The sequence below is a fragment of the Lissotriton helveticus genome, chromosome 12, assembly GCF_964261635.1.
Source record: "Lissotriton helveticus chromosome 12, aLisHel1.1, whole genome shotgun sequence".
Lineage (NCBI taxonomy): Eukaryota > Metazoa > Chordata > Amphibia > Caudata > Salamandridae > Lissotriton > Lissotriton helveticus.
Window position 1 is genome coordinate 84248784 of NC_136073.1, and position 17351 is coordinate 84266134.

The following is a 17351-nucleotide window of genomic DNA, read 5'->3' on the forward strand; positions in this document are numbered from 1 at the left end:
ATTTTTTATATGTCTTTTAGGTGGTTGCCCACCCACAACCATCCCGTCCTGAAGAAGACCCCGTCTGTAAGGACTAATATCCTACGTATCTTGTGGGTCGAAACGTAGACGCCTATATCCCCACCAACTCCTACCCCCAAGCTAGACTAACAGCAGCTGTCGGCGAGTTAGGTGGTCTACACCTATTTGTATCTTGGACTCTATATGAGCATTTTTTTCGTGGACCTTGGATCAAGGAATCACATGAATTATTGTTTTTTGAATTGTGATTAATACTTACCACGAGCGAATCTGACTATTCCCCATCCCGTCTTTAAACCTTTGGCACTTTCCCTCACTCCACCCCCCTCCCTGTTGTGTATGTGGGCACTTATATAAGAATTTTGTACTGTGATGGTGATGAAATCTAACCAATGAATGGTAATAATGCAAATTTGAAATAAATCTTTTTGCATTCATACTTTGTCTGTTTTGGAAATATTTGTTTAAATTGCAAATACTGATTCTCTGTCTGGGACCCCTTTCCTATATAACACCTCTGAGTATGCAGCAGGTCACCAACCTGCCAAATGGCAGAGGGGATGTCCGCAAAAGACCCTGGGACGATCGCATGGCAGCCACCCTTGATGTCAGCAGTGCCTTCCCAAGCATTGACTTTGTTGTAGAATCAATCCCACATTACCACTAGGATGGGAGTGTTCTGTTGGACAGTTGAATTCCAGCATTATTTTCCGTTGAAGTGTTTCACCAAGGTTGTTGCAGTTTAGTGCTGTGACTCTCTAGTCATTTGTTCCTGGATATTATCCTTCATCAGTAGAGCTACAAAAATGAAATTCTGTGTTTGCTGAGAAAGCTGCCACAATCCTCTCAGGTTTCTGTACCTCTTCCTGCCCAACCATGGCTCTTTTTGATGTTGCAGCTATCTCCTGGTGGTTTGAGTAATGCACTAACTTCATAACCACGCTATATAAGGAAGTCACAGGGGAGATGGACAGTGAGCTACTTTGACCCTAATGAGGCTTTGCTATATATTTAATTATGTTTTCTGTTGTCAGATATATATTTTATATATTTTGTTTCCAGAGATCTATTAAACAATGTATTTGTAATACAGTTACGGAGACATGCTATATATAATGAATAGTTATAAGAAATTCAATGAGTTATTAAAATCAAGTCCCAGTGAAAATGATTTGCTTCATTGTGCTATAATTACACGATGTTTGAAATAATCCCTACAGGAGTCAGCTGTATTATGTTTTCTGCATTTTTCCCAGGATATACAGGGTCAGATGGGCAGACCCTTTTGTATATTCCAGTATCTAAATGCCAATAGGGCAGGGTGCACGCCATTTATAAATTAGGACATGTGTAATTAAGTTTTAAATGTCCTGGAAAATCTTAAAAGTTGTTTTTCACTGTGGCAAGGCTTGAACCCCAATAGAAAAGAACTGGTTTACATAATAACATCTTATAATGCATAACTTAAGCTTGGGAACAATGATACAAGGACTAACAATCTCAAAAATGTAAAATGCAATCAAATGGTGAAGTCATATTTTAATGCACTCGTTTGAAGATACCACTTTTAGAAAGTTGGCATTTTCCTGCCTATAGATTTTAGTAGGCTTTCATAGTTAATCCCCAACTGTCCTCTGGCAGCTTGTTGGCCCCCTGCAAAGAGGTGTAAATGGCTCTCAGGAAAGGGAACAGAAAGGACTTGGCTGGGAGGAGGTGTAACCTCCTCCTGACAGGATGGAGTCAGGGAGTGACATCCAACTGCACAAGGTTCAGAGGGGCATTCCTATGTCACAGGCAGATGTAACACACCTCGGCCTTCCCTACAATTGTCCATGTAGCAAGAATGGTACCAATTCCACGGGGAGGAACCTGCTTCAGAACTTATTTCCAAGGGGAGTGTTTTTATTTCTCTAGACACATCTCAGGGGTATGCACAGAGATCTGCACAAGGAAAGTGTGGAAAAGTAAATTTTGCCATGTTGTATGTGCCTACGTGTTCCCCATCTTTTGCTATATGTGCATGATCGATATGCATGTATTCCCCTATGATCAATTAAAGACGCACTTACAGTTGTGTCCATCTCTAGTGTGCCAGTTTCCAGTTTTCGTGAATACAACGAATATCAGGCCTATGTAATCCTACGTTGCCACGTTTTACAGTGTGCACGTTAATTCATTGAATTGTCCCCGTTTCTAGGCCTCAAAAGGGCCCGGACTCAGATTCAGCTCCTGTCTCCTGAACCCTCTCCGAGGAGCCATACAGCCCCCACCTGTATCCCTGACCCTTCACTTACTTTCATGCCTCGCAGTGCCCGGCTCGGCCTGGCTCTGCCTCCCAGTCTGCCAAGGGTATGTTATGATTCTAGTTATCAGTCCAGCCCTCCTTCTCTGCATTCCTAAGCTACTGAATCGCATCAATAGTCTCCGGCATGGTCTAGCCTTTATGTCTCCATGTAAGAGAAATACTGTATTGATATTCATAGAATATTCCTAGCACACGTACTACATGTAGAATAATGCATGCACCAGTCTTAATGTCTGTTAGCCTTTGCCCTGATAACTTTTTGGATTCTATCAACATGTACTCTAAACACCAGATACTAGATATGCCTGGGTACATGTCGCTCTGACACTCCAGACTTTCGTCTCCTCTTCTAGCGCAGAAGTCATAGCCCCCAGTTCTCCCTGGTAACACGTCATTGCCCGTTTGCGCGCACCACTAGGTTAGAGGTCCCAGCTGCTCAGGTAGCCCCCTCCATGTTTCCGCCCCTTTTATGACATATTCTGTTACGTTTACATCACATGTCTATGTATACGCCCTGTACACGCCTTCTTGTTACATCATTTTACCCTTATCTTTCGCGACTGCTACAAACTCCGCCTACTGCTACGCCTACTGTATTGAATGCAATGTATTTGTTTAACTATAAATATTGTGCACTGTTATTAAAAAGTTACCCCCCTTATGCTCCCAGATCCTGCCCCCGGCAGCTGCCATCCCATTCCCGTACAGGCTGTCCTGTTCCAGTCCTTTATGCTTGATTAAAGCCTGTATACTCCAGATACCTCGTATCTTGACTCTTATTTATTGAGCTATCTGTTTATATTGTATCCAGTCAAAAATAGAACCAGTAATTAATTATTTATTTACCACATAATGGCGCCCGAACAGGGACTTGCCCTTTCCCCACGCGCCGGAGAAGCCACGCAGGCCCCCTGATCCTCTGCAGCCGTGACGGAACCATACCGTGCACGTGCAGATATTTCTGCTTCAAGTATCCCTCAGGCCCACGGAGGAGACGGAGGTTGCGGTCCAGCGTCCAGACGAGGCGGTGGAGGAACGCGGCGAGTCCCGACCAGAGCCCAAGCCGAGAGTCCAAGGTCCGAGGTATCCGGAGGCCCACCTGTAACTAAAGTCCGAAGTTCTTCCGTCCGTCGTCGTAGCAGTCCAGTCCAGTCCGAGGCCTTCCGTTCTTGCTGCCCGGTGAGTACCATTGCTGGGGTAGTATCTAGACAGGGTCAATTAATTTGTCTCTGGTCCGTGGGTTTGGGTTCACAGATCCAACACGAAGTGTCCACTTAGGTGGATGCGGGTCCTGACGTGTCTCTTTATGGGACCGGTAAGTTTCGTACTGTTTTAGCAGTGCATCTAGTCATTCTAGTAAGTTCTGTTCTCGAGAAATTCATGTGTTCTGTTTTCAGTATTTCAGGTCGTTTTCTGTCCGAACTGTTATTTTTAAATGTTATTTCATGTGTTTTCAATGTCGTGGTATGAGTGATTTGTTTTTCTTAAAGTTATTATTGTGTTTATCGTGTATTGTATGGTGTCCAGCCTTAGTTATGCCTCTGTTCACGAAGTTACGTCAGTTAAAAACCAGAAAAGGTCTGCTCGAGGAAGCAGTTCCTGTCCCGCCGAGGGACAGTCCAGGTCATTTTATGTATCATAAGCATGGCATAAGTGCCATATTATATCTAGACTTATGGGTGGAGTACACCAAGGAATTAGAAGAAAAGTATAGATGGCCCGTATCAGGTACGTCGGATGCTGAGTGCATCATGCGAGTAGAAGAAGCATTATGGAAAAAGAAAGCCAGACAGTCCCAGAAAGATGCCATCGAGTTATGGCGCAAAGAATCTCATAAAAGAACCGAAAAGGAAATCAGAAAGTCTGAGTTAAGTAGAGAATCCTCAGAAAGAGCCCAAGAAAGGGAATTAATCGAAGAAAGGTGAATGAGTTAAAGCCGAACAGTCAGACAGACAGAGAAATGCCCTCATTAAGGGTATGTATCCTCTTCTTGCTGAGGGCTTGCCGAAAGCAACCCCGGAAGCACCATGTAATTTTCCGCCGCCATTAGTTCCGATTAAGCTACGTCACAAACCGACCGCAGCTGATATTTTTCTCTCGTCCTATTTGGACGACACAGTCCCAGAATATGCAAATCCTGCTCCGCCAGCTCCTGTAAATAATGTAATTCCTGTTCTTCCAGCCACCGGGGCACCTGTTACAGCACCTGTTACGGTACCCCCGGTCCAGCCCATAGTACAAGTTCCCGCTACATCGGTCACTCTGCCAGCCCGAAGAGTATCAGTCGACGATTCTAGTTTAGGAGCCGCAGGGGGAGGTCCTCCTGGTACCCCGCCGCCACACAAACGTGTAACGTTAGTCGAGTTACATGAACGTGCGTTACAGCGTACGCCCAAATATCAGTCCGTTGCAGATATCAAGCGAGCTCTTACCGAATGCCGTTATGATCCAGTCCCAGGCGATGATAATATGGTTATATATTCATTGCGTGTAAGACGGGTGACCGAGTATTTGGACACCCTACCGAACATGAAAGAAGATCTAGACAGAATGTATCGTTTCATCCGTACAGGGGATGATCCAGAAAGTATTGGTGAAATCATGTCTCAAAGGAAAGCTGAGATTCAGCTCATGCTATTAAAGTTTCTAATCAATTGTTTAATAAGGGAACAAGATTATCCAGACAAAGATCCGATCGAAATGAGAGTTCTGACGAAGTGGAGTGATCATATAGCCGAGGGAAGACACAAGACACTCAGTAGTATAGAGAGTATGTACAAGAAAATTCGTAAGGAAATAATAAGGTTGCACCAGCAACGTAAAACAGCACAAGTGTCCGAGAAAGAAGACGACTCTCCAACCGAAGAGGTAGAAGACGAGAATACTACCAGAATAGCGTATGTAGGTAAATCTAGATTTCCAGACCGACATTCACGCCTAGAACACAAGAAAGTCTTTCATCTTCCAGCACCAGAACAAGATTCTCGAGAACAAGTATTTCAAGCTACCGATCACATTCTGAAATCACGAATCGGTTATAGTGAACTTAGTACTATGCATGAACAAGAACTAGCCCGATCAGCAGTCCGATGGGCTACTGATTCTACCACTTTTCCAGACGAAATAGTGGCACAAATGTTTCTGAAACTGCCCCCAGCCGAGCAGCGACTGGTGGGTATGTATATGATCCAGCACCTCATTACACTGTATGAGGGTCAGCATTCTGATCCAGGTCCGTTACATGATGTTCTGAACGAGTTACTCCAGTATAGATGGAGAGGTCTAGGTACCGATTTAATTAGTGTCATTCTAGAACAGCGCCACAAATACCGAACGTTCCTGAATCCGCATTTTGTTCACGTCTCACCTCCAGAAAGTAAACCATTTTACATGGATAGACAGCATCCGTTACGAGAAGTACACCCAGTTAGGACACCGGGTGGTGAAATGCAATGAGTATTTGTTTACACCCCTATTACAAAGATGGAACTCTTAGAGATGAAGAAATTAATTCCCTGTCATGACAAAGACCCAGCAGGGTTCCATCGAGAATTAAAAGACATGCTCCGTATGGGAGAATACACGTATCCAGATATCATTAAAATGCTAAAGGTCCTGTTGCCCGCAGGGGTATATGAAAAACTCAAGGAAAAAGAATGGGAGGTGGGAGAGAAAAAGATCGATTGGACAGCTCTAGAAGCTGAAGATAATATACGAGTACCAGGTACCGGTCTTGGGGACAAATGTAAAGAATTGCCCGAGTTATTGATACAAGTTCTGCCAAGGTTACTAGCCACGAAAAAGGAAGATTGGGATGCAATCTCAGCATGTAAACAGAAACAGGATGAAGACACTAGTGATTTTTATTCTAGATTTGAAAAATGTTTTATTATTAACAGTGGTTTGAAGACAAGTAGCGAGTCGTACCCTCATCTTTTTGTTACCAAACTAGTCGAGAATTCAAGTCCACAAGTTAAAAGTCGAGTTTTGAAAGTCGAAAGTAGTTGGCAAGCTAATACTCCGTCACAAATGCTCCAGATGCTCCAGTACCACCAGAACAGAATCAGGGAAGAGCAAGAACATGAAAGGAGACGTATGAAAGACACGAAAATGAAAGTACTAGTTGCACAATCTGTTCCACAAGACAGTCAGAAGAGGGGTCCGAATCAAGCCAGTCATCCTGCAGCTCCCGTTAAAGGGACTTGCAATTATTGTAAACAGCCAGGTCATTTTATAAACGAGTGTGCAGTTCTGAAACACAACATAGCCACTGGTAAAACTAAAGAAAGACCACGTCCGTCTAGACAAGAACAAGTTTCACAGACTTCTCAGTCACCACAGAATGCACAACAGACAGTTCCAGCACCGCAGCCTATCGCTACAACACAGCATGTTACACAGCAGATGTATCAGTATGCCCAGACAGAGTATCCAGAGTATCAACCGTATTCATGAAACAGCCTAGAGAGGGAGGTAGGCTTGCCTCTCATCGAGATACCTGTAGATCAAGAGGGTCCCTATGTACACAGTCAAGTATTAGGGAAAGACAGAAAGTTTTTGATTGATACAGGGGCAAGTAGGACTACTATCAGTCATGACGAGGTTCCAGGGGCTCCGCTCTCAGGCTCTACAAATGTTTCCCTTGGATTTTCAGGAAAGCCTATTGTAAACGAGATATCAAAGCCAGTTACTCTAGAAGTTGGTCCATTGTCCCGAACTACTGATTTATTACTTACGAAATCATGTCCAGAAAATTTGTTAGGCATTAAAACATTGAAAGAATTAGGTGCAGTAATTTGCTGTTCCCCAGAAGGAATCCGATTGTTCTTAAGGGACTTTAAAGGTCACTATGTATTACGTGATTTTGATCCAAGATTGTCAAATGTACCGCAGCATTTATGGGCGCAAGGTCCAACTGATGTAGGTTTTATGCAAATCACACCCCATCATGTGACCCTCAAGCAAGGTATAGTCCTGCCACGAATCAGACAGTACAGATTGCCACCTGAGGCTGTAGCAGCCTTATCCAAAATTATTGATGAGCTCATTGCTCAAGGAGTGGTTGTAGAAACTGACTCCAATGTATGTAATTCTCCTATCATTCCAGTCATGAAACGTACTGATCCAAATGCACCTCCAGTATATCGATTAGTGATTGACCTTCGAGAACTTAATAAATGTATCATACCCCAGTATCCAGTAGTCCCAGATATTTCTTCCCTATTAACAGCCATTGATTCTGAAGCTACATTTTTCACTGTCATCGACCTCAAGAATGCATTTTTCAGTGTCCCCATTCATCCAGACAGCCAGTACCTTTTCGGTTTTTGTTTAAATGGAAGGAGCTATAAATTCACACGAGCTCCTCAAGGTTTCACAGAAAGTCCTAGTATTTACAGTCAAGCACTTAAAAGACAACTAGACAATATTCACATGCCAGCTGACACTACCCTGCTCCAGTATGTCGATGATCTACTGATCACAGCCCGTTCTGAACGTGACTGCGAGCGAGCGTCACTTACAGTTCTGTATTTCCTAGCCGAGATGGGGCACAAGGTGTCCCCTTCGAAGCTTCAGTTCTGTGTCCAGCAAGTGATCTACTTAGGCCACTTGCTGTCCAAGTGGGGTAGGCAGTTGACACCAGACCGTATCCAGTTGATAGCGAGTCTTCCACAGCCCAAGACACAGAAGGAGGTACGTGCTTTTATTGGCCTCACTTCTTACTGCAGACAATGGATTCCTCAGTATGCATTTCTAGCCAAGCCACTGATACAGTTAACGACACAGGAGGCAGCCGTATCGACTGTCCTCCCTTGGACCCAGGAACATACACTTAGTTTTAATGAATTAAAGAAAGCCTTATGCCAAGCACCTGTTCTAGCTACACCGAACTACAGTAAGCCTTTTACACTTTTTGTCACAGAACGTGATGGTACTGCATTATCTGTTCTCACACAAGATCAAGCAGGACAGTACAAGCCTTGTGCTTATTTTTCGAGCACATTAGATCCAGTAGCCCAGGCTCTGCCTGCGTGCCTCAAGTCAGTTGCAGCTACAGCTCTAGCTATCAGACAAAGTGATTCCATAGTATTAGGACACTCCCTGACAGTACAAGTCCCACACTCCGTGGAAGTTCTTTTAAACCGAACACAGACTCAGCACTTGACCATTGCACGTTTAACAGGTTATGAACTGACACTATTCCAGCCACACATAGAAATCAGACGCTGCAACGTTCAAAATCCTGCTATACTGTTACCGTCAGTTACTTCAAATCCTGCCACACATGACTGTGTGGAAGTTGTTAACACTATGACCAAGCCAAGACAAGACCTGACAGACATTGCATTACCTAATCCCGACCTGACACTTTATGTGGACGGTTCATGTATGAGAACTAGTACAGGAGAACTAGTAGCCGCGTATGCAGTGACTACTGACACTGAAGTTATCGAAACACACCGTATTGACACCCTGTCTGCTCAAGCAGCAGAGCTAGTTGCTCTGACCCAAGCCTGCATACGTGCCAAGAACCTGAAAGTAAACATATATACAGATTCACGTTACGCATTCGGAGTTGTACACGACTTCGGAGTACTCTGGCAGGAGAGAGGTTTCATGACTTTTCATGGAACCAAGATTCAGCATGGTCTCCTCATTCAAGCTCTGTTAGATGCAATACATTTACCGACAGCTATCGCTATCATGAAGTGCAAGGCACATACGAAAGTTACTGACATCATTTCCCAAGGTAACGATCTAGCAGATCGAACAGCCAAGCTTACAGCTCAGACTCCAGACATTCCAGTTAACAAGACACAGACATGCATTCCAGAACAGACTACTTGTATGACAGTTAAGGACCCTACACAAGATGTCATAGACATACAGTTACATGCTACTCCTGAAGAAATCAAGACATGGTCCGAACAAGGAGGGGTCCAGACAGATCAGGGATGGTTAACGAAGGGAAAAGCCACATGGTTTCTCCCCGACTCTATGGTTCAAGTCATTATCAATACCGCACATAGTCCAGCACATCTAGGAGAAAAAGCCATGTTAGACAGTATACAGAACCTTTGGTTCAACAAACACTTACGAGCTGCAGCCAAGCAGAAAGTCCGTACCTGTATGATATGTTGCCAGTTCAATCCAGGTAAAAGTGTCCCGGTGGAACAAGGTGGATTCCAACCCCCTGACCACCCTTTTGAAGTCCTCCAGATGGATTATATTCAGATGGAGGGATGTCGAGGTTTCAAGTATGTTCTTGTAGTTGTATGCGCTTTGTCCAGGTGGACAGAAGCATATCCAGTTCCAGATTACACAGCAGCGACCACTGCCAAGCAGTTGGTTCGTGAATTCTTCCCCCGTTATGGACTCCCTAGGGTCGTGTATTCTGATAACGGCCAGCCATTCTCATCCGAGCTAATGAAACATGTTTCCCTTTTGTTAGGGTACCAGTGGAAGTTCCATTGTGTACGCCATCCTGAAGCAGCCGGTCTCGTAGAGAGACATAATCAGACCTTGAAAATCCGTATTGCCAAGACATGTAAAGAGAAAGGTGTAGACTGGCTAGTTGCCCTGCCAGTTGCTTTATTCTTCATGCGCATGGTCGCACATTCCAGATCAGGTCTGTCCCCTTATGAGGTCGTATTCGGCCGTCCCCCAAATATGTGGGGTACACCTAGACCCCGCAGTATTACAGATGTTTCCAGTAATATGTTGACAGATTACCTAGCTTCCTTGATGTCTGCCCTACACTCTTGTCGTTCGCAGGTTGCCGCTGCATTTCCAGACAATACTGAAGTGAAACCGCACGAGGTCATTCCAGGAGACCTTGTTCTCGTAAGGAACTTTGATCGTTCAAGTCCGCTGGAGCCCCGTTGGAAGAAGCCACGACTAGTCCTCCTGACCACCCGCACGGCCGTGAAGTTGGAAGGCCGCAAGGGATGGGTCCATCTGTCGCATATCAAGAAATTCCATGGAGTCCAGAAAAAGACGTTTATAAAGGACATTTCTAAAGACTGTTCCATTTCTAAAGACTGCCTGAAGCCAGACTCTAAACCAGACAATGATTTGAATCCCGAACTGAAAGTTCCTCTGTTAGAGAAAACTCCGCAGCAGGAGTATAAGTTAAAACTCCGGTCTAGTAAAATAAGTCAGCCAGTTTAATTGTCTAAGTCCCCCTCGGGTGAAACGGTTAGACAGGTATCTGACATGCATGAGATAGACCCCCATAGTGAGAGAGTTGGTCAAAACTCTATAAGATGTATCGTTTTTCTAAGTTTCTTATTGTTTCTAAGTTTGATGGTTACCTGCACAAGTTATGCATTGCATTTATGTTTTCCAATTTCTCATGTAAATAAGTTTTCTAATGCCACAGTAGAGCACACATTTAGTGATCTGCCTCCTCACGAGTTATCCTATCGTCTTGCTATGAGAAATAATACATTCATCCGAATGTTACACTATTCACACCAGACCAGCAATGCCACTAATTGTTGGGTGTGTGGTCGACTCCCCCCTTTCCAGACACCGAAGGGAGTTCTGCCACTCTTTCCTTATCCGTTTTCACATAATGGTTCGTGTGGAGCATGGTCCACGTTAACGTCATCTTCAAATGATATGTCCCTTCTGAATAGAACATGTTTTCCAGACAAGCAAGGTCTCTCCCATAGAACAGGGTTAGATCTAGAAAATGAAGTTTATGATTTAGGTAATTATTCTTCGAATTTTATGGTCCTGAATGTTCAGTCTGATACTACTCCAGACTTACCTGCTATTTCAGTACTACCAGTCAAAGGCGAATTATGTGTCCGAAATAATGGTTCCACACATGTAGGACATAGTGATTGTACTACTATTGTCGAGTATAGTGACAGTGGGAAATCTATTTTCAAAGCTTCACGTCATTCTTATTTTGTTTGTGGTCAGACCGCATATGTTCGTCTGCCCCTCGATTGGGATGGAACATGTTACATTGCCTTCCTACTGCCACCAGTTTTTCTAGCCCCATCTGATTATCACAGAAACACACATCTAGTACACGTCAGACCTAGAAGGGAGATTGAGTCCCCAATTGTCGATCAAACTGAAACTGCTCTAGAACAGTATACAGACTTCAATAAAGGTTTCTTCTTCTTTATAGGACCTATCCAGAATAGTAAGTTAATCCGTAGGTTAACCAGAACCCTTGAAGCAGTAGTGAATGAGACTACTTCTGCTCTAGGTAACTTAACCGAAGAGCAATCTGCTATGAGATTTGTCGTGCTCCAAAATCGTCTCGTTCTTGACGTCATACTGGCCGATAGAGGAGGAGCATGTAGAGTCATCGGATCTAGTTGCTGCATTTTCATTCCTAATAATGCGCCGTCTGTTTATTCAGCTATAACCAGACTTCATAAAATTGCCCATCAGTTACACCAGAATCCAGGCACCTGGACATGGTCCGGTTGGCTCTGGAGTATCATATCTGCCTGGGGATGGAAAGTATTGTCATTCCTAGGTATTGCAGTAATGATCATATTCAGTTGCTGCCTCTGTATACAATGTGGCCCTGCGATTTGCGGCATTTGTGCTACCTCTTGTATTCCTAGTCCTAAGTCCCGTTCCAAGACAATTCGAGACGAGCAAATGATGCTATATGAAATGATAGATGGTATCATGAATATAGATGTTTCCTGATGGAAACGTAGGGCACAAGGAGGGAATGTGGAAAAGTAAATTTTGCCATGTTGTATGTGCCTACGTGTTCCCCATCTTTTGCTATATGTGCATGATCGATATGCATGTATTCCCCTATGATCAATTAAAGACGCACTTACAGTTGTGTCCATCTCTAGTATGCCAGTTTCCAGTTTTCGTGAATACAACGAATATCAGGCCTATGTAATCCTACGTTGCCACGTTTTACAGTGTACACGTTAATTCATTGAATTGTCCCCGTTTCTAGGCCTCAAAAGGGCCCGGACTCAGATTCAGCTCCTGTCTCCTGAACCCTCTCCGAGGAGCGATACAGCCCCCACCTGTATCCCTGACCCTTCACTTACTTTCATGCCTCGCAGTGCCCGGCTCGGCCTGGCTCTGCCTCCCAGTCTGCCAAGAGTATGTTATGATTCTAGTTATCAGTCCAGCCCTCCTTCTCTGCATTCCTAAGCTACTGAATCGCATCAATAGTCTCCGGCATGGTCTAGCCTTTATGTCTCCATGTAAGAGAAATACTGTATTGATATTCATAGAATATTCCTAGCACACGTACTACATGTAGAATAATGCATGCACCAGTCTTAATGTCTGTTAGCCTTTGCCCTGATAACTTTTTGGATTCTATCAACATGTACTCTAAACACCAGATACTAGATATGCCTGGGTACATGTCGCTCTGACACTCCAGACTTTCGTCTCCTCTTCTAGCGCAGAAGTCATAGCCCCCAGTTCTCCCTGGTAACACGTCATTGCCCGTTTGCGCGCACCACTAGGTTAGAGGTCCCAGCTGCTCAGGTAGCCCCCTCCATGTTTCCGCCCCTTTTATGACATATTCTGTTACGTTTACATCACATGTCTATGTATACGCCCTGTACACGCCTTCTTGTTACATCATTTTACCCTTATCTTTCGCGACTGCTACAAACTCCGCCTACTGCTACGCCTACTGTATTGAATGCAATGTATTTGTTTAACTATAAATATTGTGCACTGTTATTAAAAATTTACCCCCCTTATGCTCCCAGATCCTGCCCCCGGCAGCTGCCATCCCATTCCCGTACAGGCTGTCCTGTTCCAGTCCTTTATGCTTGATTAAAGCCTGTATACTCCAGCTACCTCGTATCTTGACTCTTATTTATTGAGCTATCTGTTTATATTATATCCAGTCAAAAATAGAACCGGTAATTAATTATTTATTTACCACAAAAGAGAGGTTCTAGAATATTGTCTTCAGGTAGAGAGGGGCACTGTAAGAGAGTTTACAGTAAAGAACACAGAAAGTGCTAAAAAAGTGGGCGAGGGCACAACTGGGAGATTTTACCCCAATTATTAGGGAGTGCCCAGGAATTTTGGACATACAATTGGCACCCTCAGTACCCCCTTCAGACCATCTCTGGACCAGAAGAAGACAGAAGAAGAACTACACCTACTGGGGGTCCCCTAAAAGCTGGATCTGCTCCCCACTTGCTCCCAGGACAGAGAAATAGAATCCACAGGCTAGATGGCTAGTCTCTTGTTCAGCTCTAGGAACACAAAAGCTTAAAGAAGCCTGTATTACTGCTTAGCACAGCTGACCAGCACCAACTGGATATGTGCTGGTCTCTGCTGATGGCTTCAATGATATTGAGTCCTACCCTCCAAGAGGTGCCCAAAAGGTCCAGAACTTTGGCTGGTTATTAAGGGTACTCCTTCCCCCTCTAGATATGGCAAGACTATACTTTTTTTCACAAAGGAACCAGGCTACATTGAGCTGCCTCTCAGACAACACTTGCATGTTCCGCTGAAAGGATTCTAAAATTCAGAACAATAGGATTTCATCAGGACCAAACCCAGGCAATATTGTGACAATAACAACACCTTCCTGGACCTGGACTTTGCCCACTCTGCACTTTCTCGCCATCAACATTTGAAGCCTCGATCTTTCTGCCAGAGCCAAGGCTCCTATTGAGTTCCTGTGCTTCTGCCAGCCATCATGGGTGAGCCCCTCTTCGGATACAGCCGCACTCTAAACCACTGATGACCTTGTTGACGAAAGGGACACAAACACACAGAGGGGAAACAGTAATCCCCTACTATCAATAAACAAAAGTAGCAACCTACAGCCTTAAAGGATCAATACACCCTTGTTAGACTCTTAGACAAATACAACAGCTCAAAATCCCCTTAATTAGTTTTATGCTTTCCTTGTATATTCATTTTTATCCTCTTACACTTTGATTACTATTTTATCCTACTGACCTTCAACATTTCCTTGATCCTCAATGGGTTTAGAATGGTGAGCAGGGATTAAGGCTGTTTGAGAAAGAGAAACAAGTGTTGGTGATGTGCAGCATAAGAAACAAATTCTGGATTTGACAATAAATTACTTGTTCTGTTTATGAAGAAGTTACGAAAAGGTTTTGCACATTATAGTTAACACACCCCTTGTTCACCTTTTTCCAGGATAGCTACTCAAAGTAGACAGTTGAACTAAACTTTACAAGCAAGCAAGAGGGAGGGGAACAGAAAGGAGCAACATAGGGGCACATACACATAGAAAGGTAAATCGAAAGCTTTTACAATCAACATACCTATGCAGCAACCTACAGCCTTAAGAGTTCAATACAACCTTTGTAAGCTCCAAGACTAATACCCCAGCTCAATAATTCTCACTCATGCGCACTACACACACAATTATGTAGCTTTATCAGGGAGAATCACTATGTAGCCTCCCCACTGCAATGGATGTAAAAAAGCCTCTACCCCTTAAATATAATAAGCTGACACCAGCCATTAGTAGTATCATGCCCTGGTCATGGAGTTAGTAGCCACCAACATTAAAAATGTTCCACTTTGGGTGGTCTCCAATCGTCCAAAAGAGTTTGGCACTCTATTATTGAATAGCACACCACAACCACATATAACACTTCATAGGATACTTGTAACACAGGTCTGCTGCATGTGAAACAGAAATGCCAGGATAACAAAAATGTGAGCACGTTGCCACATGGCATGGACAGAGCTCAATTGATCTTTGGTTATATATACTGAAGATCGTTCAGGCTTTATAAATAAGGAAGGTCCCAAGCATAGTTGAAATGTTTAGCAATGCTTGATACCTTGAGTTCCCTGTGTAAATCACACTCAACTTGGCAGGGCTGAGAGATGCATGGCACACCGTGTACTTAAAAATGATTAAAGATGCAAAAGAGCATCTGTGAAGTACTAAAGCGATTTCTTTCTTTCCACAGCTCCTCCCCTACCTTAAAAAGGTACGCTTGCAAAAAGAAGACACACAAACACTTTTTGATGAAAATGGCAACTCTCCAGCATGGTATGATATTGTCAACTGGCAACATGATCCTGAAGGCACCATCAGGCAAGTGAAGGTGGGAACCTATGATTCCAGTGCTCCTCCTGGGAAGACTCTGATCCTCAATGTCAGCACTGTTCAATGGCCTGCAGGAAACACACAGGTAGGAAAAACAATTTGAAGAGTTTTGAGACATCTGTGTAATTCTTTTTTCTGATAACTGCAATGTGTCGCTATAGAAAATTAACTATAAACTAGAGTGAGCTAAAAGTAATTAGGAACTTATTCCATTCATAGATTCATTTTTTATCTATTCATCATTTTAAAAATGCACACCTATACCATATACAGGTTTTGGGTACTTTACAGAGATCTCATTTAGAACAATCACAATTAACTTGAGAAACATTAAAGTAAGTCTGAAAACATATAATCTTTGGACAGTGAAAAGTCAGACATTAATTCAAGAAGGGATTGAACAGTTATTTTTTAAAGTATTTCCTTGTGGAGAGTAGAGTGGTTTGAAAGGGTTCTGATGTCAAGATACAGAATTTTTAGAAGTATCCACAGTACCAGAATAAGAGTGTTCTGGTCAAAAGAGATTTTGAATCTTGTTGCTTCAAACTGTAGGCATTTTTGGCTTATGAGTCTTCTTTGGCCACCCAAAATGGTGAATGCTTCGCTAAGTTTGAAGAATGGTTTTGGAGCATTACTTTGCACATGATACGTCATATTTTGGATCTGGTTTAGGACATTATTGGTAGCTAATGTGTATTGTGTACTATAGAAGTAAAGTGTAAACATTTATTTATTGGTAGTGACAAGCCTAGCCACAGAAAATATTAGAACAAGTGAGGATCAGTGCAAGGGATTACTATCATAGACGTAATTTCCAACATCTGAGTACACTATCCAGTCCAGCTTAATACCAGTAAGGAATCACATAGTCCGTTGACAGACATATTAATAGTCATCCGGTTCGATGTACTTTGTTCATTAAAATGAAAAAGAAAGTAATGCATCTCCTCTAAAACTTCTAAACATAGATTGTGATAGACCTTAAAGTCAGTAGCTTACAATAACATACAATAACATACATTTCAACGATGTTCTTGTTAATCAGGGTTATCTATAGATATATGAGCTACCATAAGCAGTATAACAATAGCTTTACTAGACAAAGTGACAATGCTTGTTGGTTTTGACAGTTCAGTGCAAGGAAGCCTATTAAGTAGTAGTGATCTGGAGGTATTTATTTAGTATGCAGTTCTGTGCAAACCTAACTACCCCACAGTCTTGCACACACAAGCTGATGGTAAAATGTGATAGTCCTCAGTGAGCTGACCTTGTACTTATCTTTACTGAATATGGCATAGTTGCTTGCTGTGCTCCACACTTTCCTAGTTCTTCAACCGATTGCATCAAGAGTAGCAAGAACATTTACTGGCCCGATTAAGGAGATTTACCGTTTTGATTTGTTTTACTCAGGACTTGTAGATCAATAGGGGATTTCATTTGTGATGATCTACTCTGGTCATTCATTTGGCTTTCTCCCAGTTAATTTACCAGTGTTGATAAATGTAATGATTGGTCTCGATGGAGTCTTGTTGCGGAGAAATTAAATGCATAAAGCTGAAACAGCCTCCAGCGACCTTACTGCATATTATATAACTCTCATGAATCAGGCTGCGAGCTAGTGCAATTGCGGGGATTGACATGCTGTTATTGCTTCCCTTCATGATCTTATGTGGAGCTGCAAAAATACTGGGCACAGCCAATAGCAGCTGTAAACCAGTAGCAGATCACAAACACAGATGCCTTGTGTTGAAAATGGCCCTTTCTGCAGGTTCATCCCAAAACCTTTTGTCTTCCTTCTCCTCTTTTTCTGATATCATTTTTGCTGACATTAAAGCTCTGAGCACTTTACCACTTCTAACCATTGCTAAAGTGCATGTGCTCTCTTCTCTGAACATGGTAAGATTGGCTAAGCCCCAATTGACATATTTAATCTATGTATAGGTCCCTAGT

The 17351-nt window shown here is 43.1% G+C and overlaps 1 protein-coding gene across 1 annotated transcript in view; it reads left to right on the plus strand.

The window, feature by feature from the left end:
• LOC144797882 (extracellular calcium-sensing receptor-like) overlaps positions 1 to 17351 on the plus strand; it is a 328213-nt gene that overhangs the window by 271572 nt on the left and 39290 nt on the right. The window contains exon 4 of the mRNA XM_078668684.1: positions 15262 to 15486. Within this exon, the coding sequence (XP_078524810.1) occupies positions 15262 to 15486 (225 nt within the window). The remainder of the gene's footprint in view (positions 1 to 15261; positions 15487 to 17351) is intronic.